The sequence below is a fragment of the Ovis canadensis genome, chromosome 1 (assembly GCF_042477335.2).
Source record: "Ovis canadensis isolate MfBH-ARS-UI-01 breed Bighorn chromosome 1, ARS-UI_OviCan_v2, whole genome shotgun sequence".
Lineage (NCBI taxonomy): Eukaryota > Metazoa > Chordata > Mammalia > Artiodactyla > Bovidae > Ovis > Ovis canadensis.
The window spans coordinates 117,686,511-117,713,487 of NC_091245.1; the positions used below are offsets into that span (position 1 = coordinate 117,686,511).

At 44.6% G+C, this 26,977-nt stretch overlaps 1 protein-coding gene across 10 annotated transcripts in view; it reads left to right on the forward strand.

Moving 5' to 3' along the window:
* Positions 1-26,977, forward strand: part of PBX1 (PBX homeobox 1) — a 337,025-nt gene that overhangs the window by 143,245 nt on the left and 166,803 nt on the right. For 4 of the 10 annotated variants that reach the window (XM_069547542.1, XM_069547576.1, XM_069547522.1 and 1 more), the window contains exon 1: positions 7,613-8,199. The exons of the other annotated variants lie outside the window; for them this stretch is intronic. In XM_069547542.1, coding sequence (XP_069403643.1) covers positions 7,911-8,199 — 289 coding nt within the window. In that variant the 5' untranslated portion in view covers positions 7,613-7,910. Of the gene's footprint in view, positions 1-7,612; positions 8,200-26,977 lie in introns of those variants that run through there. 10 annotated transcript variants of the gene reach the window in all.

The following is a 26,977-nucleotide window of genomic DNA, read 5'->3' on the forward strand; positions in this document are numbered from 1 at the left end:
GACTCTCCCCAAAGTCATGGAGATATTTTTTTGTGACCTCATTCTGGTAGAGTTGCTGTATTCACAGATATAATTTTGCATTTACCCTCTCACATCAGAACTTCCCTATCTTGAGTTTACTGTTCATTTTGAGTTGTGTTTGAGTGTGTTTGTGCACTCATAGGACTATACAATGAGCATGTACATGCGTATATGTGTGTGCCTGTGTTCATGTGATGAATGTGTGTGTACACGCATATATGTGTGCGCCTGTGTTCATGTGATGAATGAGTGCGTACACGCGTATATGTGTGTGCCTGTGTTCATGTGATGAATGTGTATGTATATGTGTGTGCCTGTGTTCATGTGATGAATGTGTATGTATATGTGTGTGCCTGTGTTCGTGTGATGAGTGAGTGTGTACACGCATATATGTGTGCACCTGTGTTCATGTGATGAATGTGTACATGCGTATGTGTGTGCCTGTGTTCATGTGATGAATGAGTGTGTACATGCATATATGTGTGCACCTGTGTTCATGTGATGAATGTGTACATGTGTGTGTGCCTGTGTTCATGCGATGAATGAGTGTGTACATGCATATATGTGTGTGCCTGTGTTCATGTGATGAGTGAGTATGTACACGCATATATGTGTGCACCTGTGTTCATGTGATGAATGTGTACATGCGTATGTGTGTGCCTGTGTTCATGTGATGAGTGAGTGTGTACATGCATATATGTGTGTGCTTGGGTTCATTTGATGGGCCAGCTTGTTCACATGATCTCTTGGAGAGACTTTGTTCCAGAATGCAGAGATAGTTAACTTTTTGTGCCAGTTCCATGGATGGCCAGTCATATAAGGGCTTTTGAGTTTTAACAACCTGGTGTTTCCAAGTATCTATTATTCCTCTCTGACTTGTTCCACTGTGCTGTTCTGAATGGGAGAAAAGGCAGGGACACTTGAAGAGGCGAAATAAAGTTAAGAGAGAAAGGAGAGTGTTTGAGTCAAGCTGAGTTGTGTGTCATGGACTGCTGGGTATTGTTGAACTATGGTGGTGGAGCTGGAGGAGGAAAAGGGCAAGAGATCCTTTACCCTCCAACACCCCCTATCCTCTCAAACACTCATGGATACAAACACACACACACAGTGACTCTTTGCTGATTATCGTAAGCCTAAACTCATTTCATATGAGATGACCTGCTTGCCAAGCACCTAAGCCTCCATGAGACAACTTGGGTGTCTGCCCTTGCTGGTCAAAGCCACGGCATCCCTCACTGGCTGTTAATCAGGGTCTAGGAAATGGCAACCCACTCCAGTGTTCTTGCCTGGAGAATCCCAGGGACGGGGGAGCCTGGTGGGCTGCTGTTGGTGGGGTCGCACAGAGTCGGACAGGACTGAAGTGACTTAGCAGCAGCAGCAGGAGGCTCTAGCCTTGTGCTGGACTAGGCTCTCTGAGCCCGACAGGATAGCTTCTCTCAGACCCAAGACAGGCTGGGAAGGAAAAGGGATGGTTCCTCCTCCTCCTTTTTCCTAAACCTCTCCTCCGCACACATCCAACAGCACCCCTGAGGACCCAACCACCTTGTTACAATGGGCTCTGGGTTCAGAGAAACTTTCCTACAAATCTCTTTTTATTGGCGTCTCCTCCAATTTACCCATCCTGAATTGCATTTGAATCAGTGGAGAGAAGGAGAGAGAAGGGGGGAGGTACCCTCCTCCCCCAGCTCTTGGAAAAGCAGCTCAGAACCAGCTTTATTTGGTAAAATGCTGCAATATATGCTTGTCAGAAATAATTTATTCCTGTTAGCTGTAATCTGAAGGAAAACAGATACAAGTCCTATAGTTAAAAAAAAAAAGTAAAGTAGTCTTGCTTTCGCTGACAGTACAAAGGTGTCATATACAAGAAGGATTGACACAGACCAAGGGGTCTTGTGGGAAATATGATAATAACTATAAAGAAGACAGATTATTCCCCAGTTGCCAACATTCAAACCTTTTTACAGTCAGTTCAAACATATAAAACTTTATTGCTCTAGCAGAAAGGGGAACAATTTCTGGTTGCACAGCTTTCCCAGGGCTGGGTTTATACTGTCTGTGTTATTGCTCTATAGTGGCATTTTAAAGTTTATTGAACAAGACTTTTACAATTGAAGGAAGTATATAAAACTGTAAATTTATTAGATTTTTCAGGATAAGTGCCCTTTCTAGTTGTGCTCAAGAATTCGGAGCTACGAGAAACTGCTAGTTACAAGACTTATTAATATTAAAGACTGAGGCTATGCACATTTTATACCTTAACTGATCGCAAAAATAATATTATTATATTACTGAACGTCAGCGCTCTGATGCTGTGGAATTGGATGAATACACACATGTAGAACTTTAAGTACCAGACGTGTCTATGTTTCACTGGCTAAAAAGTTAGTTTTTGTTATATCTTACTTTATTTGATTTTAACACAATCGGTCAAGATACTCCCCTGTTCAGTGAAGAATGTCTCAGGGTAAGTGTTTTGGTCTAAGATCCTTGCTGATTTCCCAGCACTTCTCACTGTTTGACTGTAATGCAAGTACAAGTGGTAGATTTTAAGAACATATTTTAGGTGAAGTAATATGTCATAGCATCCAAAGAAAACAGTTATTCTTTTGATAATCAAAATACTACTAAGACAAGGTCTCTTTTGTGTTTTCCACCTTCTCATTGTTCAAGTCTTTGAGGGATATGATTTGAGGAATTTTGAAATGTTTGTGATAATTTGTATCAGGGTTTCTCAACCTCTGACCTATTGACTTTTTTAGGTCAGAGCTTTCTTTGTTGGGAGGGGCTGTTCTGTGCACTGAAGATGGTCAGTTGCATCCTTGTTTGCTACCGTAGGTACCAGCAGCATCTCCATTCCTCCACTGTGACGACCAAAAATGTCTCCAGGCAGTGTCTCCAATGTTCCCTGGAGTGTGCTCACCTCATGTTGAGATGCATTCATTTATACAGTAGCATGTCTTTGAGAAAAAATAAACTTTACTCTAAATAGAGAATATGGGTTATGTCTGAATGATGACATATGATTAAAAAAAAGAAAAAAAAACCTACAGTTACCAAATATGATAAATGATAGGATTATTTACTTCCAGAAATATCTGACTGTGGACTTCTCTTAAATAGTATATTCCTCAAAGAATGTAACAGAACTCAGTCCTGAAAACTCAACATATGATTTCTCAGGACTGTATCCCTCTGTTAACAGATGTCCTGCTGGCCCATCTGTGTCAGAGGGTGTGTGCTGCAGGGTATATCTACTTATGAAACTGGGTTGCATATTCTTTTGTGTTACCTGTGATTCATCACTATGTGTTTGCCTCTTTGATTTTTCATATGCATATGCAGAAACATATGCATATATATACATATATATGTTTATATTACGTGACTACACATGGAAGAATTTGAGAAGTACAGAGACAGACAATTTTGATTATAATTTTCTCACTTGACAGCTTTAATTTTGAGGTACCATCAACTTGCCTTTAATTTTCAATTTGTGTTCTAGCATTTTTTTTAACCTCTTCAGAAGGTTTTATTAGTGGATACATTAAAAACATTCCAAGAAGTTGTTTTTAGCACCTGTTCACCTTCATGCTGCCTAATGTTATGCAAGTTGTCTGTGTGAAGGGCACTTTGATCTAGGGTTTTGTGTTAATTTGCCTAATAGCCACAGCATTTACAGAAATAATTAAGATAACATGTTTTCAAAAGAGATTAAATTTTAAAAAGCCTTTAGGTTCTGATTGCCAGAGTTTTTGAAGTCCTACATTTCCATTTTATTTTTTTTCTCTTCTTTTTAAAATTCTAGACACCTGTGACTTACTAAACAGTATCTTGAAAGGGATCTGGATTCTATTGTCCTGTAGCCACTGCTCTTTTCTCTCTCTCTCTGGCTTCCAATGGCTGGGTGATATTAGCTGTATGACAATATGTCTTTTCTCCTTTTCTCACCATCTCTGTAGGTGGACCCCCTACCCTGTAGATGCATCAGGGAGTGTCTTTTGTGAAGATGCATGACATCCTTAAGAAGTATGGGATAAATTCAGCTTATTCAGTAAATGTCTTGCTGATAAGCTGGCTATACATTGAATGAATGGAAAGCAAATCATATTAGCAATCTGTCATGGTTCTGGCTAAGACACCTATGGTGATTCTCTTAGTAAACTAGAGGATCTGTTCACAGGCACCCCTTTAGTAATATTTGACTTCCTTAAATCATAATACACCTTGCTTGAATGTTTAGATTACCTATGTCCATACCAGTATTGTATTTGCTGTGTAACACACACATGTAACATATCAGTCTTTGAACTTGGCCATCAAAGAATGTATTTGGCCCCTTTGAGGGACTTCCACCTCTAGAAATGATATCCTCAATGCTTTTCAAGGCTAGATAATACATATAGTCTCTGCTTTAAATAATAATATGAACTTGGAAGACATGGAAACTCTGAGTCAGACATATGCAACCCTCCCCTCTAAAGCACTCAGGGTGAAGAGGGGAAATCTTCATCGAGTCTTGTTACCCTCCTGGATTCTTAAATCCTACTTCCAGGCACTGCAGAGGAGGCCGCTGCACTGTGATCTTAGGAAAACCCTCAACCAAACAAAAGAAGTTGACAAAAGAAACTCAAGAGCACTAGCCCAGCCACAGCTAAATTCCCAGGATGACTTAGGCCCTATACTTGTCCTGAGTACCTAGACTTTCTCAGCGAGTTTGCCATCTGCAGGGGTGAGTAGAAAGGGCCTGTGGACTCTTTAGAGGTGGAAAGCGAACGAGCAGGAACAACGTGAAACAGCAAATGTCAGGGAAGTCAGGAAGCTCCGAGTCTTTTATGAGACCTTGGATATTCTGAGCACAGCTCCTCTAACACTGAGATTGGAATACAGATTACGGGAGGGAGCGTCCGTGACATGAAACCCAGGCTTAAATCTTCCCAAGGCTTTAGTGGGCCTTACCATATGAATATTTTGTTATTTTCTTTGGCAGTGCTCCCTCAGGGGTGGGGCAGTTCTAGAGGTGGGTGGGATGAGAACAAGATTGAGGCTAACACTGTTGTGGGGTATGTGTGCGCACGTACATAGTGGGGAGCAGGGGAGATTATGAGAGAGAAAAAGAAAGGAAAGGGGAGAGAGAGAGAACGAAAAAATCCCCATCTTATATAAGGCCCTGATACTACAATCACTGGAGCTGCTTGTGAATTCATGATAGCTTCACCATGAAAGGAAGAAAAGAGGATGAGCCCCCCATGCTGAAATGAATTTTATGCTTAAGAGCTTCTCTTGGGAAAGCAGATGTATTTAAGAGTCTCTGAACTAAGATGGCCTTTTGGGGAAAAGGGGAAAGAAAAATCTCAACAACTTTGGAGCCTGGGAACAGTGGAAGGATGGATGTGGAAATGAGAAGCTGCCGCTCCCGTGAGGGAAGCCACGTGTCTTGCTGAGGTGATGCTGTGGGCCTGAGGGAGGTTGTCTGAGTGTTTGCCCCTAAGCTGGTTTAATGAGATCCTGGTGAGGACTGCGGGCCAGGCAGACACTCTGCACCATCCCGACTGGGGGCCGTCATGGCAGGCAGAGGCTGGCAGAGCCCCAGAGCGGTGCAGGCACCGTGGGGCATGTAGTGAGGTTCGTGGAGCGCTAGGCTTCCAGCCGCTTTGCCAGAACATGACTTGGCAGCAGATTTGAGAGTCTGGATTTTGCTTTTGCACACATGTCCACGTCTGGTAGGTCATGCTGTCTCATATCCAGTCGTGCAAGTCAATTAGGTGAGGCGGGCTACCCCAGACTGATGGAGGCCACAGAAACCAGGAGACTTAGGAACTGGGTGACTGTTGGAGCCTCAGCACAGTGGGTACCAGAACCGGGGTTCCTTATGCAGCCCTTTCTTTGGTCAGAGCAGGTCAACTACTATAGCCGCTATTCAGAAACAAGAAATATTTCTGGGTAGGTGACTGCTATATGCCAGGCACTGGGCTGTGTTTTTGACACACGTAATCGTCATGACACATCTGTGGCAAAGGTACTTTGATTATCCCCATTTTAGAGATGGAGAAACTGGGAGCAAGGCAGAGTTAGAAAGTGTGGTGGAGCCAGGTGTGCAGTCTTGGCTACCTCCAGAGTGCGTGCCCTTGAACACCCAGTGGGCAGATTGGGGTTGAATGTGTTCTTTTATTTCAGCCGGCATTTATCGGCTGTTGACTCCATGCTCCATGCCACGCTAGGGGCTAGGGCGACAGGCTGGAGGAAGACAGCATCCTGGTCCTTCAGGATGTCAGAGTCACGGCGACACCCAAGCACACTGGCAATGGCAGCAGTGTCGCAGACACTCTGAGACGGCTGGGCACAGTCCTCCTGGGGCTTGCCAGCCCGGAGCGGCAGCATGCAGCGGGGCCGGATGGCCACGGCCCACCAACTTCTTGTGATCATATTTGTCACCGCTGACTACCCGAATGGCTCACCTGCCTCTACTGTCTGACCCTGAGAGAACTGGCCTTCCTTCTGTGACAGTGGAAGCATCTAGGAGAAGAGAGCTGTGGACAAAATGCAAAGCAGATCCTCCAGAAAGATAGGCCCAGTTGCTTATCTCAGGAAATCCTTTAGTCTTGTGAGCCTGAAATTATGGAAGAACAAAGCTGGGTCCATTGAAACAGAAACAGAATAAGAAAACAAAAATAGCAAAAGGGAGGAAAGAAAACACTTTGAGTAAACTACCACCGCGAGCTGCCTCAGGAGTTCAGAGCGGGATTCTCATGTTTCAAGGATATTTTCAGATTCTGGTGGCAATTAGGGAAAGACCACTGTAACCTTGAAACTTGGTCTGGAGGGACTGAGTTTAAGACCACCAAGACACTGCACGCAGACCACCCACTGCAGACTTTCTTGCAGAGATCTGCTGGCCAGTCTCTTGATAACACTGCAAGGCAACCTAAGCCGTATTTTTTGGGAGAGTGGAAGCAGGTGATGAAAAGCCATGAAAAAAAGAATTAAAACAAAAATGTGCCTGAGGCTCTCATTTCAGCTGGCAGCAGAATTTTCCTCCTCTTTCCTTTTTGAATTTGATATTATTACAGGAACATTAGCACAGACTCAGTTTTCACTTGACAGTGAAATACCAGAAGTTGTCTTGAGGCCCGAGTGCTTTGTCGGTCCTGGGGAGGCGGGCTTCCTGTGAGTCATTGTAAATTTGTGAAAAAATTGCATGGGGATGGAGTGGTGGTGCAGCTAGTCACGAACTTCCGGAGACCTCTGGGAAAGGTTTCTCCCTGGATGTGAGCTGGTGAGGATCAGGAGACACAGGAATTGTAGAGATGCAGCCAGGAAGTGGGTCACCTGGGTGTGAATCATAGAATCATTTTGAGGGTTAAATCAGCAAATTTCTGTAGCATGCTTCCACTAGTGCCTGGCACATACAACCCATGCTCAGTAAATATCAGCTCTTGTTACCATGTCTTTCTCAGCAGAGCAGTGATCTTTCTCTGCAGAACTGAAAACTGATATCAGGAAAAGAGGGTCAGCCTTGTGGTTGGAGGGAATGGTTTTTGGTTCAGTTATCTTTTTTCCTTTTTTTCTCCTTTCATTTCTCTCTTTTCTTCCTTACTGGAAAGCCACCAGAAATTGAACATGAACTGGAAGACTTCTCCAGTGCTGTTGAACTCGTTAGGTGTGTGTAGGGGCAGTGGAAGGTGCTGGTTTTCTGTGATTAAAGGGAAGGGACAGTTGAGAGTTTAAGGAGGAAAGGAGAGGAAACGAGCAAGGGCCAGGAAAGGAAGACCACGTGGAAGTTGTTTAATTGTTTGAAATGTTGACACACATGGACGCTGAACAGGAGCGTGAAGACTGACAGCTGAGTCCAAGGTGGGGGCCCGGTGCTTATCTTCCGTAGATTTGGAATGCACCTGCTCTTGTTGACCCCATCTGGCCGGCCAGGTGTGAGCCCCAGTACAGCAGCGGTGGCGGCAGCAGGAACCGCAGGCCGGTGCAGGCTGCAACAGACACACTCATCTCCCTGTACCCTCCTGCCCTCGGCTCTTTCTCTCTCTTCCTTCCACTTTGGTGACTCGGGGGAAACATTGCATCACCCTATGAAGGAGCCGGGGGGTGGTTGGCTGTGTGCCATCCGCAGTGACCCAGGGCTGAGCTGTCAGCCACCACGACGTCTGCTGACCTGGAAGCAGAGAGGTGAGCCCTTTCGTCAAAACTTTTCCATCGCAATTTTCTCTTTGGGGGATGCCCCCTGACTGCCCTCCAGTCCCACAGATAGTTGACTTTCTGTGAAAAGCCAGAACAAGGAGAAAGGGGGACCCAAAAGACCAGAAGGAGAAACTAGATTGAGGAGATTGCTTTCAGGACACAGAATCCCTGCAAGCCTGGGCTTGCCCCTTCTTCAGACATCATCTTGGTTGATGTCTGTGTCTACCTGTGAAAAGCTGAAGGAGATGATATACACGCCACCATATATAGAGGGCTGGCTCTTTTCCGGGCACTGGGATGTGGCATTCCTAGGCTGGGAAGGGGAGGGTCTCTGAAGAAGCAGCTTGATCATGGGGCAGGAGATCAGGGTTGAGTAAGAGGGTGGGTTATTGAAATTGAATTGGGGGCTGAAGGGCAGAAAGAGCTGTACCCCACTCCCTCCCCAGCTTTCCCCTTTGCTGGCTCTTTTTTTCCCTGTAAGAGAATCATAAGGGTCCCATCTGCCTTTTAGGGAGGGGTCTTGCTTGCTAACTGCTAACATCTGGGGCATGGTCCAGTTCATTATGCCACCCGGAATATCAAAGCAGTTTAGGTACTGGAAACCAGGGAAGGAGGAAGGGATTAAAAACAAAAAAAAACCAGCCTTGCTGCCAGTCGGGCAGCTCTCTGTCTGCTGTCTGCAGGCTGCCACTACCCACTCGTTACAATTAAAATGAAGTGTCCGTCAGCGGCTATCTTCTCTGTGTGGCCCATATGTTTCTGAGCTGATACTGTCCGGATTATTCTGTTCGGGAAAACGATAAGGGCTGTTTATAACCTTGGCAAAGACTGAGGCCTAATCAGGCTGGAGCACATTTTCACCGACTGGCTGATAACAGGCTGTTAGCAGCCTTATCGCTGGGGAGAGATAGGCCGAAATAAGCAGATCTGTGAGCACAGGAGCCCAATCGAGTGGTACACACTCTGGCCCCAGCTTTATTTTTAGATTCCCTTTTCTCGGTTGGTATCAGAAGGCACAGAGGAAGGAGGTGGGGTGGGTGCCCCCATGGGGGTCAGAGGGAGGCGGAGGGGGACGTTAATCAACACGAGAGGCAGAGGGTCAGCCCAGCTCCCCGTGCTCTGGGCTCCCCTCAAATGAGGGAAAACACGCTCAGGTCTTAGGAGACAAAGGGAGGGATGGGGCTGAGTTTCCTGGCCTGGTGTGTGGGCCCCAGCGCTGGCTCAGCTGTGTCTCCCAGCTGCTGTTGTTTCCGTCCAGACCTTCAGGCATGGATGCTGGGTCCTTTCCACATTCCCTCCTGCTGCAGGGACTGACCTTGGCTTTTGGACTTAATCCACATTATGGGTGTCTTGATGGTATCCCTCCAGAGAGATTTTCCCCATTCAGCTCATCCTCATGCAGGCTTGGAGGCCAGACATGAGTTACATTAAGAGGAAAGGAGTTCAGGCAGATCCATGGGTGCAGAGATTCAGATACTGATTGAGGCTTAAGGAGCTGTATAAACTGGGGACCCACGAAGCTGTGGATTAATAACCATGCTGGCTTCCCTGGTGGCTCAGGTGGTAAAGAACCTGCCTGCAGTGAAGGAGACCCAGTTTGATCCATGGATCATGACGATCCCTTGGAGAATTGAATGGCTACCCACTCCAATATTCTTGCCTGGAGAATTCCATGGACAGAGGAGCCTGGCAGACTACAGTCCGTGGGGTCCCAAAGAGTCAGACACGACTGAATGACTAAACACTTTCACTGTTTTTCAGCCTCCTCAGGGGTGAGCTGAAAGTTTTCAGAGAGCTCCAGTTTTCTGCCTCTCACTAAAGCCTTCAAGGAAAGACCCTTGGAACTTATGGCTATCTGCTGACAAATAAAAGCTAAATCAACAGCTAGCTTTTGCTTCTAAAACCTCGTTCTCTGGGCCGTGATGTGTATGGTTCTAGAACAGTTCTGAATCTGACATGCAGAGGTATGAATGTGAGATCAAGCATGTTAAAATAAAAAGTAGGAAAGATGGAGAAGGCAATGGCATTCCACTCCAGTATTCTGGACGGAAAAGCCTGGTAGGCTACAGTCTATGGGGTCGCGAAGAGTCGGACACGACTGAGTGACTTCACTTTCACTTTTCATTTTCATGCATTGGAGAAGGAAATGGCAACCCACTCCAGTGTTCTTGTCTGGAGAGTCCCAGGGACGGCAGAGCCTGGTGGGCTGTTGTCTATGGGGTCGCACAGAGTCGGACACGACTGAAGCGACTTAGCAGCAGCAGGAGGAAAGATACAGTTGTGATAGGCAACAAATGTCCTAAAAACAGGGAAGTTTGAAGGTATTGTTTGCATTAGACAATGGAAGTCTTGTGCTTTCTCTGTTTATTTTGCATAAACCTTTTTGTCCTAGAGTACATTTTATCCTAAAGTGAAACACGGTCTACTGTGCTTCTGTCTGTCTCTCTGTCTCCATCTCTTGCCTCCTCTTCCTATCCTCTCTTGCTCTCTGAGCAGCTGCCTGATTCCTGACTCACTTTTGTCTGCCGAAGACTAGAAGAGTAGAATCAGGTGGTGGGAAAGAAGGACAAGGGGAGCCATGCACAGCGGGGCGGGGGGGAGGCATTTGTCGGGGCACACAGATTGAAGTAGGCACAGAAGGCAGCAGAAAGCATTATTACCATTATCATGCTAATCTGTTTACAAGGCCCCCTTTATTCATTAATCTTTGAATAGCGTGCAGCCTGAAATGAGAACCACCTGTGCCTCTAGGATTAAAAAAATAAGTGTTAAGGACAAATGGAAGCAGGAAGGGAAAAATTAAATATAAGCAAAAGGCTTTAAACCAATCTTTCTGTCATTTAGACCTTCACAAATATATTTTACAGCTCACATACTGCAAAGTGGCCAGCTGATTGGCAATTTAGAACACATCCCCCAAGTTCAGAGAAAAGTCTAAAAATGTAATAAAATTATTAAATGGTCTGTCTTTAAAAATCCAAACAGAGGGTTTTCAACACTAATTTTTATTCTTCTTTTTGCAAGTTAGTACCCACACATAGAATAGAAATGAGTTAACACTTTAGAATCACTGGTTAGCTCCATAAAGGAATCTTTTACATTATCTTCACAAAATTCAGTCGTATAATACAGAAAGCTAATGCTGGAAGGGACCTTACATATGATCTAGTTCAGTCCTCTGACTGTCTATTAAACTTTTTTTTTTTTAATTTATTTTTATTTTTATTTTTTTTAAATTTTAAAATCTTTAATTCTTACATGCATTCCCAAACATGAACCCCCCTCCCACCTCCCTCCCCAGAACATCTTTCTGGGTCATCCCCATGCACCAGCCCCAAGCATGCTGCATCCTGCGTCAGACATAGTTCTTTACATGCAGTCCATACCTCCATTTGTCACGTCACACACACAGGCTGGTTACATTATCTTTAGAGGAGTTATTCTTACAGGGAGCAACATAGCTCTTCCAGACACTTATTACCCTGTGTTATAACAACTAGCATGGGCTGGAAGGAGATGTAGAGGAGAGCTGCAGCTTTCTTTGCCATTGTTGCTAAGATGGCAGCGATACTAGTTAGAAAATCTGCAGAAGACGTAGCCCACCTAGATCTAAAAATCTTCTAAGAAGAAATACAACAGGCCAACAGAATGGAATGGCTTCCATATTCCTTTAGATAGGACTGGAAGTTAGCTAAATAATAATTCTTATCAAAAGACCTTCCCTTTGTCAAGAGACTTTGTTCTCTAGTTGTAACCACCAAACCTTGTTGGTCACAGGTGGTTGTTCAGTCACTCAGTCGTGTCTGATTCTCTGTGACCCAGTGGACTGCAGCACACCAGGCTTCCCTGTCCTTTACTTTCTCCTGGAGCTTGTTCAAACTCATGTCCATTGAGTCAGTGATGCCATCCAGCCATCTCATCTCACTCTCACAAGTGGCAGAGTCATAGAATCTCAGAGCTGTAGGGTTCTCCCTCTAAACACCTACCTCCTTATATTTCAGAAGAGGAAACTGAAGCCCCAGAGAAGGGACTGGGATTAGAACTAGAATATCCTACCTTCCAGCTCAGTGTTTTCCATCTATATGATGACTTTATGATTTAGCTATAGGATGAAGCATTTAAAATAAATCCCTTAACTGTCCATGCCACTGTTTACTCATCTGTAAAATGAGGATTGTAATTTCCCAATTGATTTTTAAGTTCCTCCCGAGCTGGGACTGTGCCATCCATCTCAGTATTTCCCAAGGCACCAAGCTCTCACGGTGCTTTGCACACAGAGCTGCTCAATACATGTTGACTATTGAATAATTGAATGAATGAATGAATATGACTTTTAATTGGACTTCTCAAGTGATGACTTTTTCATTAAATGATTTTCTCAGTTGTGTGCCTGTTCTTAGCCATTCATCTCTTAAATCTCTTTTAGGAAAAGCAGTGAGAAATGATGATGGTGTCTTTGGTAGTTCTGTTGGAGAATCTTTCAGGACTGCAGAGGCCCAATTTCAGTCACAGAATGGTTACTTGTTTTGTTTGCAGTTGGTTGGTTGTGGAGCCTTAGGAAGGCTTAGTGATCTGGGAGTCCTTTGACTTTGAGATTCTCAGCAGCAGGGTCATTGGGGAACCCTCTCCAGTGGATTGCTCTGGGATCTTTTCATTTCTCCTGAAGATAGAGAGGAAACTTACCGGGGGATCATGACTGGGGAATTTATTTAACTTGTTTCCTGCTAGATCTTAGTTAGGATATAGGCGCTAGGATCATAGTAGAAATCTATACTTGAATACTTGGATCATAGTAGAAGCTCAATAAATGGATAAATTCAGTGTAGACAGAGGTCTGCTTTTGCTTCACAATCTCATGCCTTCAGCACAAGAAGCTGGGCTGGGGGGCTGATGTTTTCTTTCCAAGTCTGTGGATTATCTGATTCTGTTCCTCTGACTCAGAAATCCTGACCAGGATCAACTCTTTGCCTGAAAGCATGAATTCTGTCAGTCTGTTAAAAATCTGTGTCTTTGGACCTATAACTCACATTGCCAAGGCCCTTTGTATTCCAAGACTTTTCTCATCACTACTCCATGAAATGACCTCCCGCAAAGGCTGGTTGCCCTCTTCTCGGCTTCTGAGAACAGTCATTCACAGAGGTCAAAATCCAAGCAGAGAGATTATTTGGGGGGAGGGGGTTAGAATAAAATTGCTGTTTTGTTCATTCTAACTTGCTTCTCAGAGGCACATGACTGGCATATTTGGGTCATTAAATATAAAGAAATTCTTCTTATGAATTATGCCAGCAAGATGTTTTTGAATTATAAGAAAATGGTGTGTGTGGTGACTGCCAAGTCGTGTTTTTATATGTGACTCTGAACACATCACCCATGGATCTGTATGTAAGAGGCAGTGAGACTGGGTACATGTATAGCATCATTCATTTGGGCCCTCAGAACCTTTCATAAACATGCAGTCACATAAGACTCCTGTGAGTTAAATAAATAATAAGATCCTTAGCCCCTTGAACAGAGTATGAAACCTAAATATTGAAAAATTAGGTAATTTAGCCCAAGGCTGCATGTGCAGAGACAGCAGGGCCCAGTGAGCTGCACCTAAGCGCCAGCAGCAAGAATCTTACCAGTGAGAAGGCATGAAGGCAGGTCGTAGTGTGGCTCTGAGAAGAGGCTTTTATTCAGCACCTGGTATGTTCCTGGTACTGAGTTAGAAACTCTTAAAGCGGGGAAAAGGCAAAACATACCCAAGTCTTTTCTCACAAGGCCTAAAAAGCAGTCTTTTCAATTTGTTGAGCTCATGCCGGGTGTGACAGTTCAATACTGAATAATTAAAATATAGAATGCTCTCCAACAGTCACCTTTTGGTCTTGGAGGCAGAGAGCAGTTCTGTTCCAGGGTAGTGGTGGGGGGAAATTGACGGTAATGGAGAGGAGTTGGGGCAGTGCGTTCAAAAATAGTTCAGTTTGGAGTCAACAGAGAATAGAAGAATGGACCTTACATTTGAGAAGAACCCAAACAAACAACAACTGAGAGATCAGAGAGAGGTTTGTGCTTTCATAGCACTTGCCACTGAATCTGTTCTCCTTTTGGTAAAAATGAAGGAAATGATATCGGTTAGTAGCGTGCCGCCATGGGAAGCACAGTGAGGGTGGTTATCGTGTTGATAGTCACCTCAGTGAGATGCTCTGTATTTGATCTGTGTCAGCATGGTATTAGGTACCTGCTCTCTTGAGAGCATTTAAGAACGTGATGCTGGAGGTATTTCCATGGAGACATCTCTCCACCAGGTGTGTGGTATGAGCAGAACCAGACTTAAGAGAAAGGCCCTTCTTGGCTGCAGGATGAATACTGACCAGCAGATAGAACCGTGTTGAGAAGGAATCCTTGGGTGTCCCTGGGGCCTCTCCCTTCCAAGACTGAGCTCTGTCTCGGATTGTCAGGCAGGTGTTCAAATGAATAATGCAGCTAAAAATACTTGCTGCAGCAGCTGGGATGGTCTTTGAGTAGCTCTGGGATGGTGGGAGTACAGCATCCCAGCTACTTGGGCAGCTGTGTGTTGGCTTCAGAAAGTTAGAACAAACACTCTCTAGACACCTTCCCTACATTGACCAGGCCGCATTTCTGATGGAGAAACAAAACACAATTTTTGTTTAAGCCTTGCCTGGAAACAGGTGTGCCTTCACCAAACACAGCACAGCTTAAGAACAAATTAACAGGCGTCCACTAGGGGGAGATTGTGGTTTCAGAGCAGTTAAGTGGAGTTAATATTTATTCGTTCCCTGTCTAGTTCCTGCCCACCACTAATACATAGTACCTAGTATAATCTCAAGGACAGTAATCTCTATTAATAATCATAGCAATAACTGTTACTATATTAGCAGTCTTTTATTAATCACTTGAATGATGCTAAAGCTGAAGCTCCAGTACTTTGGCCACCTCATGCGAAGAGTTGACTCATTGGAAAAGACTGATGCTGGGAGGGATTGGGGGCAGGAGGAGAAGGGGATGACCGAGGATGAGATGGCTGGATGGCATCATGGACTCGATGGACGTGAGTCTGAGTGAACTCCGGGAGATGGTGATGAACAGGGAGGCCTGGCGTGCTGCGATTCATGGGTTCGCAAAGGGTCGGACACGACTGAGCGACTGGACTGAACTGAACTGAACTGATGTGTCAGATACCATATTTGTTTTATTTACTCTGCAAAACAAGAATCAAGGTAAGTAATATTTATCCCCATTAGTGTAGTTCAGAAACTGAGCTTCAATAGTGAAACTTGCCCGAGGGCACACACACTTAAGTCATGGAGGTAGGAGTTCAGTCTAAAGCCTGATTCTTGAGCTTTCTTGGACATTTTAGTAAAAATGTTAGTTGTATTTCCATGTGAACTTGGTCATAACAGCATGTTTTACCTGTTATTTTTTTACTCTAAACTTATACATATGGACTCATATATAATGATACCGTGTGGTATTGGCATTGTAGCTTGTTCAAGGTCATTTTGGAGAATCTAGATTATGTTTTGCAAAAGGGCCTGTCACCCGCAACGTGCCTGGGGTGAAAATCAGTGACTAACAGGTGAAGCCCCTGGGTGGATTGCCTTGGGGAACTCCGACTCTGACTCTGAGTGGTCTAGATGTGGTGACTTTCATTATTGTGGATGCTGAGAGGACTAACTCTGGTACATGGTGTATTGAGGAATTGGGTGGCAAAAGGGATCTTTAAGACGATTCTACAGATTTACTGTGTTAAATGTTATCACATGATGAGTATTCATGTGGCATTGACCTCAGAACACATGAAGATCCAAACCCCAATCGCCCAGGCTTTGGCGATGAGCTAAGCCTGACTCTGCTCCTTCTTGAGATCAAAGCTGATGATAGAGGTTGCCTGGCTGCAGCTCACTGGAGACTCGGGGATGCTTTTGACCATCCAGACTTGACGTAAACATGACGGAGCTATCGACGGACTCTTTATTTTTTGTGGCAGGGACTGGTTATGAAAGGGAAGTCTGTTTCAGAATTTCAGATTTTAAAATGGAAAAATGTGGATTTCAAGTAAGGCCTATTTTAAGTCTTTTGAAACTGAACTGCAGTCCTGTTTTTCCAGTCTTTATGGTAAATTCTCCTCCCTCAAAGTTGAATCACACTTGGATTTACTGAAAGAGGAAGGGCTGACCTTTGGGAACTGGCCAAATGACAATTTTCGGTTGATAACAAAATTGTTGCAGAATTCTACTCAGCCTTGCTTCTGGCCAGAGATACCATCAGATTAGATAAATTGAACAAGCCAGGGGGTACCAAGAACTGCCCAAGGAGACCTCCCCAGGCCTACTGGTCTGTGAGAAGGACACATGAGCAGGATGTGTCCCAGGAGCAGGGAATGCCATGATGAGCCATTTTTCTATACATTTTCATTTGGGTTTAGATCTGAGGCAGGTGGGGGTTGGCAAGAATTCTTCTGTCTGTACCTCATCCTGGAGAGAGAAGGTTAGGAAGCTAATGGTCTGACATCAGGGGTATCATGTGGAATGTGAGCCCTGATCCCAAATGTGATGCAATTCTCTGATGAATCCACAACCAGAACCTGGACACCAGGAAGTACAAGCCGTTTTAACTTGGCCTGAGTATTGGACAGCTTTTGTAGGCTATTAATTCAAATTGTAAAAATCATATTTACAAGAAATCTGGGAGAAGATGGATGGCATAATAGAATTATCTGGAGATCTTTTTAAAATCGTGCCTGTCCTGGGTCATAATCTCTGGATGTGGGGGAGGCCCAGGCGTGTGTATTTTTGCAAAGCCCCCCAGGTGATTCTATGCCAGGCCCCACTGAATTGAAACCCAGGGATTTAGATTAATTAATTAATTAATTAATTCCATAGTAACATTGTTTTTGTCCCATCCAATGAGCATGCCAGCTGTGGCCCACTATTCCTGTCATTGAATTTGGAAGTGTTTTGGCTCCTGAAAGTGCATGGGGTCTATGTGTGTGTGTGTGTGTGTTTGTGTGTGTGTGTGTGTGTGTGCGTGCGCGTATGTGTGTGTTTATTTGTTTTCTGAAGCATGCAGCCTGCTGCTGGGCCTGTGACATGTGATCAGAGCGATGTGGACACGGTGAGCCCGGGCACACTGACCCTCCCCGTTTCACTCTGCCTGCACACAGAGTTAACATCCTCTAGGTAAAGCTCTGGAATCCCATGCTGACCTTTTCGTGAAGCATTAGAATCAAGTAGAACATTTTCAGTTTTACCACAAATGCTTGCCCCATGGGAAAACACTTGCCTACATTTTATGACAATTGATTCTGATTTTGAGGAACTAAATTGTATTGAATGCAAAATGTCCAGCCTCACATGGAAGCTGGAAAGTCCCCACATTTAGGCAGGTCCAACATCGTGTTTCTGTTGTAAAGACAGGGGAAACAATGAAAGATTGTGTTTTCTGTTTCAGAAAATCCTTCCTGCATCGTTCTGCATATTTTTATTTTTTACAGTCCTGTGGCTCTAATGATGACAGTTACAGATATCTGGGCTCATGGGAAACTTCATCCTGTCTTGTTCTGAGTTCCGAGATGGCAGAGGCTGCTGGATCTTTTACTGTGAGAAGTTCCCATTGTGCCAAGGATCCCGATGTGATCATGCTGACCCCTCTGAAGGATACTTGCATACAGGACTGACTGACATTTGGACTCTGCAGGGAAAATCAGCATTTCACTCCCTGCACTGTTGCTCTGTCCACCAAGGAAGGAAAGTGCCTAGGACTGACTGTATGGTATACCCAAGAACTCTGGAACCTTCTAACCTCATCTGGAAGAAGTCACAGAGACAGTAGCTGCAACCTATCAGGCTAGCATCTGCTGACACACACAGGAGCCCCTCAAGCATACCTTCTGCCAGTGCCCAAACCAGGGGCTCACCTAGAGAAGTATCACTAATGCTTGAGTACCTCTGCCCCCAGTCCCAGGGCTTCCCAGGTGGTGCTAGTGGTAAAGAACCCACCTACCTGGAGAAGGAAATGGCAACTCACTCCAGTATTCTTGCCTGGAAAAGTCTATGGACAGTGGAGCCTGGTGGGCTGCAGTCCATGGGGTTACATGACTGAGCATGCGTCCATGAGGGTGGAGGGAGATGGGTTGGTAGCAATAAACTGGTAGAACTAAAATAAATTAAAAATAAAACCACCTAACAATGCAGGTTAGACATAAGAAATGCAGATTTGATCCTTGGGTCGGGAAGATCCCTTGGAGAAGGGCATGACAACCCACTCCAGTGTTCTTGCCTGGCTGGCTACAGTCCGTGGGGTTGCAAGGAGTCAGACATGACTGAAGCAACTTAGCAGGCACGCATGCCTCCAGTTCCAACCAATGTTTTCTTCAGTAGGAACAGCAAGTGGTATTTGAGGGAGGAGATGGTGAGATGCCTGTTAAGGTAACAGAGATGCTCAGTGGAACATTGCTTGTTGGTCTCGTGATCTCTGATCCAAGGGAGGCACTTCTTCAGCACTGGAGCCATGGTGGGCTTCGGACTTCTGTGGTTTCCTTCCTGAGGTCTAATCACAGTCTATTCATTGCAACAAAAGACAAATTCTAAGAGAACCCTCCTGCACAAGGGTCAGGGGGCTTTTATCCAAAAGAATGTCAAGACAGATGATAGTCATCCTAGTCTCTACGTGAACCCTTGAGAAGATGGCTGCGGGGGTTGGGGCAGGTGTGGGTATCTGTAAGGATCTCTCTAGTCCCGAGCATCCGTAAGCTTTCTCAAGTTCGTGCAACTGTCTGTTCCTGTTTCTGGGATTTGCCTCTTGGCATTGTTGTGCAGGGGACTTTTTTCCAGTTGTGCTTGTGGTAGAAAGGTCAGTCGTGCACCCACGAACGTGGCAGTCACTGTTTCTTCCCCACGGGTGCTTAAGCATGTATTTGACTGGGTTGCAAATGAATTTGGGAGCTTGCTGGTCTTAAAACTCTCTTCCATCTGATTTTCTGTGTGGCCAGAATTCTCTTTAAACTCTGTTCCACATCTCAGAGACTTCATCTGTAAAACTGGGGGGCAAGTGTCTTCTGGTTGGTTGATTTGTTCTTTGGTCCTTCGTAATATAGGATTGACAGAGAATGGAGGTAGAAAGGTAATGCTTTAAAAGCTGAAACATTTGACTTTTCTGGGCTCTAGTAGGTGAGGGCAGTTGTTTTCCGCTGTAGAATACCTTCTAAAACGTTTACCTGAGTTCCCTTTTTCCTGTTTACTGTTTTAGCATGAAAGGTTGAGTTGCTAATGGTCCACTCCTGTTCCCCAGATATGAATCCTGAACATCTCATTTGAAGAGATTTCTCTTCCTCTGCCTAGTGTTGGCTCACCCCAGGGAAAGGAGGAGTCTCACCCAAGGACGAGCAGGGTGTGGGAGCATGAATTATCACATATGCCATATTCTCACAGGGTTTCATCCATTAGTCCATCATTTAACAAGCGATGCTCATTCACGTGACAGAACTGTTTTGAGCGTCTTTATTGGGTCAGGCTATACTCTAGGCACTAGGGATGAGCACAGAGCGGACAGAATCCTTGTCCTCATGGAGCTTCTGTTTTATGAAAGAAATAGACAATAAATATGTTATCACGTGGTATCAAATGGCACACGAACCTGTAAGATGCTCTTCTCTTTTAAACCTAGTTTTGCCTCTTTCCCTTGGATTGACTTTCAGCTCTAGGCTCCCTGGCAAGCGGTTGGCCCCTCGTGTTGACTCCCATGCCTGGCTGTCACCGAATGCAGATATCTGCAGGCTTACTTCCATGCTGTGTAACCATTTTCCGTTACAGCAGCTTCTTGCTGCTCACCAGAGCCTTAATCTCTTATGCTGCGATCAATGGGTGTGTGCCTTTCCCACTTGGATGCTCATTTTTTAATCCTTGCTGCCTCCCTCAATGTCATCCTGTTCCATTTTTCTTTATAGACTTTCAGGTCTACTGTACCTGCTGATTACTTAGTGGAAAGTGCCAGACATCTCCCTTAATTAATTCCATCGATTTCAAATCCCACAAGGTTCGAGGTCCTTAGATTTCTGAAGCAGTTAAATGGAATGTCTAAATTCCAACCTTTTCCTTCTGCAAATTGTTTTGCCACAAAGTTGCTGGGAGAAGGTGCTGCAGTTTTATTTATTTCAAGGAGTGTATTAATCCACAGAGGACTCTGCATTCTTAACTGGCTGTTTGTACACAAGAGAGAAGGAGAAAGGTGCTTGGTTGCCTCTTTCTTCCCTTCTTCTCGCATCTCTCCTCAGGAAACATTTTTCTCACTCTCTCCTTCCTTTTGGTCATCTTTCCCCTTTGTCACTTATTTCTACAGTCCTGGCTGAACTGGGACTTTGTCTTAGCAGCCAGTTGTTTCTTAATTCTTTGAAAAAAGGTGTGACCGGGACTTTTAACTACCCAGGGTCTTTTCCAGGAAGGTACAGCTAAAAACCTATGGCAGTATGTGAGTTATACATACATGGTTTTCTAATGCTCTTTGCTAATAGTAAGCATGGAATTTCTAGAAAAGTGTTATCAAATCTGGCTCAAGCATTGTAAGATTTGTAAGGACGGTAACTTTTCCACATGGAGAAATCATCACTAGAGGAACTTCGAGATGCTGTGAACTCGATTCCCTCATTTTATAAATGCAAGTGTGGGGTACAGATTGAAACCTTATCATGAACCCGACCTGATACTAGGCATTATACATATATGATCTCTGAAGGGTGGGGGAACTGATTTCTGGGCACATTACAAGCTGCACCTAAAACCCAATTCATTTGCAATCACCGTACTGCCTCTTCTTAAACCAAACAGCCAAAGAGAGGGAAGAGAGACTTAGTGCAAAGTTCTTTGGATTGACTCCCAAGAGGCTTACCCTCCACCCTGCCTGCTAGGTTGTAAACAATCGTGGACCCTCCTCGAAAGCTGGCACTGGCAAATGCTGGGTGGTGGCTAGCAGTGGGTGGTGCTTGGAGCAGTGACAGTCGTCAAAGAGTTAATGTTGGGTGGTGGGCATATGAATGGGTTTGGAGGAAGAGATCGACAGATGAATACACCCTCCCAGCCCCCATCATGCCATCTGACCATCTGAAGTTGCGTACATGGTGGAAGGCCAAGAAATGTTCTAAGAAGGAGCGTGGACGTATCTGAAAGGACTTTTTCCTTTCTGCCCAGGCCAGCCAGGCAGCAGAGCCCTGCACTGCCTGCGGCTGGGGAAGACTCTGTTGCTATGCGCCGGAAGCTTAATTTTATTATTGCTCTCCCCTATTTAATGTCTGTCTCTCAGGCAGCTGGTGATGTTTTAATGAAGCTGGAATTGTATAGTCTGTAGCGCTGGATAATCATAAGCTGCCGAGTCAGAATCAAATTAATAATTCATGAAATTAAAGTGTATAATTAATTTGAACCGTGCAGATGAGAAGAAGGGCCAGAGCCCACAGCCTGGAAGGAGCTGAAGTGTGGGGAGCGTTTACTGAACTCAGCTTCAATCTCCAAATAGTGTAAATCGGCTTATAGGACAGGTGTAGCAAGTCTGTGGGTCTCTCTGCACATATAGGCTTACCTGAAACAAAGTACTTTCATCTCAAACTTGGATTAAGCTTCTTAGAAGCTGTGGGGCATTTTAATTGGTTTTGATTCACCCTTCCTTGGCCCCAGAAAAATCTTGTTTTAATGGGAAATGAGATTGTCAGATGCTATCGGTTATGGATCTCAGTGGCATGTGGGTCCCTTGCAGGCTCTGTCAGAACGTTTGCTCTTTTCTGCAGTCAGCAGAGACATAAGTCACAGTCCCCAATTATGGAGTCCTTGAGCTTCCTAGGCCCTCGATTTCCCTCTCATGAGTGTGCTTCTTCTCATATACACACAGACATGCACTCAGGGAAATATAAACGACTTCCTGTAGACCAGGGATCCCCAGCCCCTGGGGTCTAATGCTTGATGGTATGAGTTAGAACTGATGTAATAATAATAGAAATAAAGTGCACAGTAGTGCGCTTGAGTAATCCTGAAACCATCTCTTCACCCCCACCGCTTCCACTCTCCATCTGTGGAAAAATAGTCTTCTATGAAACTGGTTCCTGGTGCCACCAAGGTTGGGAACCACTGCTCTAGACAGCAGTGATGGTACGTCTCGCATCTGGTACCTTCTTTTCCTGCTCAGATGTGTTTTGCAGTAGCTGAAGAAAGGTATTCTTGGTGCCGTTTTTAGCAGCAAAGTGAAGGGAGAGGCGCCTGAGCATCTGCCTCATCCAGAGACGGGACCTGGTCCACAGATTTTGGAACCGCATTGCCTTCCTTGTCTGACGCTTTCAGACTGCTTTGTGATGCTCGTCTTTGTCCCCTCTTGAGGTGGAAGAGGGCAGGGGTTCTGCTTATTCCTGGTCACGTTGACGTTACTTACTGGGCTTTTACCTGTACTCTGCAGCTACTTCCTGGGATCCCGTTATTGTAGCTTTGGGATGCCTGCCTTGGTCCTTCTGTGTGTGCTTGGCTTTGAATGACAAATGCCGTAGTAAGCAGAGGGACCTCTGGGTTCCACTTTTCATTGGAAAATCCCTTGTGGTGTTTTAGGCTCCTAAGCATGGCATGTTCCTCCCCCAGTGGAGACATGCAGAGAGCAGGAAGGCAAAACAAGGACCTGCATTTGTCCCTTCCTCCTTGTCAGGCCTTTGAGAGTTCTTGTTCTAAAGGGACACATGCTTGGAGGCTCTGATATTGGCTAATAATGCATAAATTCCCCCAAGGTTTGTGCCAAAGTGAGCCTCCGCTGACTTTAGCTTCTTGAGTCTTCAGAATGCTTATTTGTCTCTCACAGAGAGGCTGCTGTCTACCCCTGTGTTCACACATTTAACCAGAAACCCCAGGAGGAAGTCCTCCTGAAGAGAAACCTCCTTAATCATCCAGGGCCTCACACGCCAGAGTGCAGTTCTCTTGACTCTCTCTTGATCTTCTCTAACCTGGTCTGTTTGCATGGCCTTCACTTCCCTACCCTCTTTCTGCTTCCCCACAGGTAAGGTTTCAGCCCCTGGTGATTTGCCAGACTGACTGATTACCCATAAACACAGCTCACGTTCTGTTTTGCTTCCAGCAATCCTTAAACCATTGCATGTCTAACATTCTCAGACTAATGCACAAATCAGGAACATTTGATGCTCAACCCATAACAAACACGTTTTGGGGCAGAAATAATGGTCCTGTAACATGTCTGGCTTCCTATCTTCAAAGCACTTTACATACACAAGTAAATCCTTAAAGTAGCTATCCGTCTTTTTTTTTTTTTTTTTTTTTTGGCAAGAAAGCCAAATGGAGAATTAAAGTGACTTGCTCAAGGCAGCTGGGATGGTTGGCACCATGATGGGTTTTGTTTTGTCCTACTTTTTGGTTGGTAGAGGGAATCTTAGACAACCTCAGGATTTGGAAATGAAATGTAACCACCTAAGAACTGGAATTTCCTTCTCTTGTGTTCAACTAAAAATTTTTGACTGCCCTGGGTCATTGGATATTATCTCTGAAAAAGTGATATCCTATTACATGGTGTCTTGTACAGACCTTTAGCCTTAGAAGTTTAGTCTGTTTTTGACCAGATTAAATTTCATTTGAGACTACTGTGGAACAATCAGAGTTTGTACCTAGTGTTTATTTGTGAGTTCTCTTTTTATATACCAACATTTTGGTCAACCCATAGCTGCTTCCTCTAGGGAATAGGATCTTTCTGACTTGAATAAGTAAAGTTTACAGACATTATGGTCTTTTTCTGGGTTTAATGTAGAAAGAATAGGATGGGATGAGAATGGTGGCTCCTGGGTCTACCTGTCCATCAGTTGAGTAACTGGACTATGACCTGCCAGTCCAGTTGTTTTAGCCATGCTAACAGTGATTAGGTTAGATTGCAAAGGATCAATCAGTCTAATCAACCAGGTGGCGTTCAGCCATGAATATGGCTGGAACCAGTGAATTAACCAGAAAAGCAGTCATACCTGGGTATTTGAGCAGATGCATGCTGAATCCACACCAAGGGATTAATGTAAAATGGGAAGCCCAGCCACTTTTCTCAGTGCCATGTTTGAAGTCTACTGTGTATGAGGTGGAGCTTTATGAAGTGTAAAATGTCTTTAGAAAGTCTTATAGGAAGAGAGGTAACTCGTAAAACCTATAATGACGAAAGAATGCGTTACTAGTAAAAGTAGCCCCGCACCTCACACTGGGAAGCAGTTCTTCTTAGACGTCCTTTGTTCGGATCTTCATCGCACTCTTTGTACAGGACTGGGAGAGTGACTTCTACATAGAAACAAACAGGCACATCTAGGGGCAATGACAGCATCAGATTCCCTGTGAGCAGAGGCAGAAGCGGAGACGGGCGTCTGTCTTCAGTTCAGTTCAGTCGCTCAGTCGTGTCCGACTCTTTGCGACCCCATGAATCGCAGCTCGCCAGGCCTCCCTGTCCAGCATCTGTCTTAGCAGTCGCTTTCTCTAAGAGCCTCTCTTGTACTCCCATGATGCAGGAAGAAGCCCTTCCTCTAGCTTTCTGCCTTCCCTCCAGCCACTCTTTTTGATCACTTCATTTTTGTCAGATGCTTCAGCAGTGCAATTCGGTGTTCAGTTCAGTTCAATCGCTCAATCGTGTCCGACTCTTTGTAACCCCTTGAACCGCAGCACGCCAGGCCTCCCTGTCCATCGCCAACTCCCAGAGTTTACTCAAACTCATATCCGTTAAGTCGGTGATGCCATCCAACCACCTCATCCTCTGTCGTCCCCTTCTCCTACTGCCCTCAATCTTTCTCAGCATCAGGGTCTTTTTCAGTGTTAGGGTTTTGCTAAAACTCAACACCAAGCTTAGGCTTTATTAAGTTACAGACCCCCTGGGATAAATATTTTGACCCTTTAGCAGCTCCTGAATGAGTTATTACACTCATCCCTTGGCATGTACATAATGAACATGTAATGAAATTCAGTAATTAACTTATTTAATTTATGTATTTGTTTAATGTGTGCCCTTAATGTCTGTCTTATGATCTTAGGAAATCTCTGCAATTCTGTTGGTTTTGATTATAAGATTCTAGGACACAGGGACTGTGGCTGTGCAGTTTTATTTGCTGTTCACTGTGTCACATTAATAAAATTACATTTGGTTGTGATTCAAAAGAATAAGTTCCTGTATAGAGTATTTTAATAAAGTCCATTTTGTAAGAACTAACATAGTTTTGAAAGTAGTAAGGCAAATAAGCTTCACTTAGTGATTCTGAGCAGATGTGGGGTCTTCTGGCCTGCTGCATCCATTCTTGCAATTGCAGTTGTCTTTTATTATTGAGATTTAGAGATTGATTTAGACTGTGCGGGACACACACACCTCTGATGGTAGGGTCTTGAGCTGGTTTGGAGCAGAAGCCAGCAGTCCCTTCTTAGGCACCAGAGATGACTCATGGTCACTTTCCTTTGACACGTGAAGAGATGACTTCTGCCATGCGTGCTATGAGACTTCTTGCCTTTGTCAGCTGCTAGAATTTGGATGTAGGTATTGTATGGTACAGTTGCTCCTGGGTGGCTCACGTGGTGAAAGAATCCCCCTACCAGTCAGTGCAGGAGATGCAGGGGACATGGGTTTGTTCCCTGGGTCATGAAGATGCCCTGCAGTAGGAAATGGCTGTCCACTTCAGTATTTGTGCCTGGAAAATTCCATGGGCAGAGGAGCCTGGTGGGCTACAGTCCATGGAGTTGCAAAGAGTTCGATGTGGCTGAACACACACACACACACACACACACACTATGTGGTACATAGGCTTATTTTGTTTGTGTGCCAGAGGTCTTTACCCCAGCTTCCAAGTTAACAGTTAATATTGTGTCCCCCAACCTGTAAAGGGCACTGGTGAGAAGTCGTTTGTCCCAGATATAAGAGGGTGGCTCTTACCTCACTGATGATTTTAGCAGAATTTGAGCATTTGCAGCTTCTTCATCATCTGTTACGAAAAATGGAGTTGGCTCATTCCAGCTGATCCTGGTGAGAATGGGGTGGCTCTGGTTAACACAAATGACCTTTTCAGACTGTGCTTCTTGAGAGGGGAGCAAAGCGCCCACAAGCACTGACAAGATCCTGCACGAACACATTCCTGTTTCTTGTGCAAACCAATAATTTATTTGTTTTCCAAAGTGAAGCCCAAAGCATAGAAGGTTCGTAATTTTCAAAAATTATTTATTATCATTATAACACTTCCCCACAGGCAGCAGATAGCCCATTATTCAGAATTATAACGTATCCTGGTTTTCGATCCTGCCTGAATAATGAAATTGGAAGAAATGCAGGAAATCTGGGTATTCGTGTTAACTAACCATACTTCACTCTACAGGAGGCGGGAACCTCGCCCAACCAAAGATTTGTTTATTATTTCAAAAAGGCATATTTTGTGCTCAGGGCCTCTGGTTTTTAACTTTATAACGCCAGTGAAGAGTCACTGAGTAATTTTTAACTGTAGGATGCATCTCTTTCCCCAGATTCTCCCCACCCACTGCAACATATTTTAGTTTAAATGGCCTGTTCTTTTTCTTCTTAGAGCTGTATCTCTGCATGGGTGAGAACTACAAAACCGGTCAGGAGGAATTTGATATGCCAAGTGGGTCAGCTCATTATAACTTCTAGGAAACCACAAGATAATTGTAGGGCTCTTGCTGGTAGGCTCCTCAGCACTGTGTTAAGCATTTTAAACTCTTCTCTGCTCTACTTGCAAGAGCTGCTTCTCTTCACAGTCCCTTTTATAGGACATCAG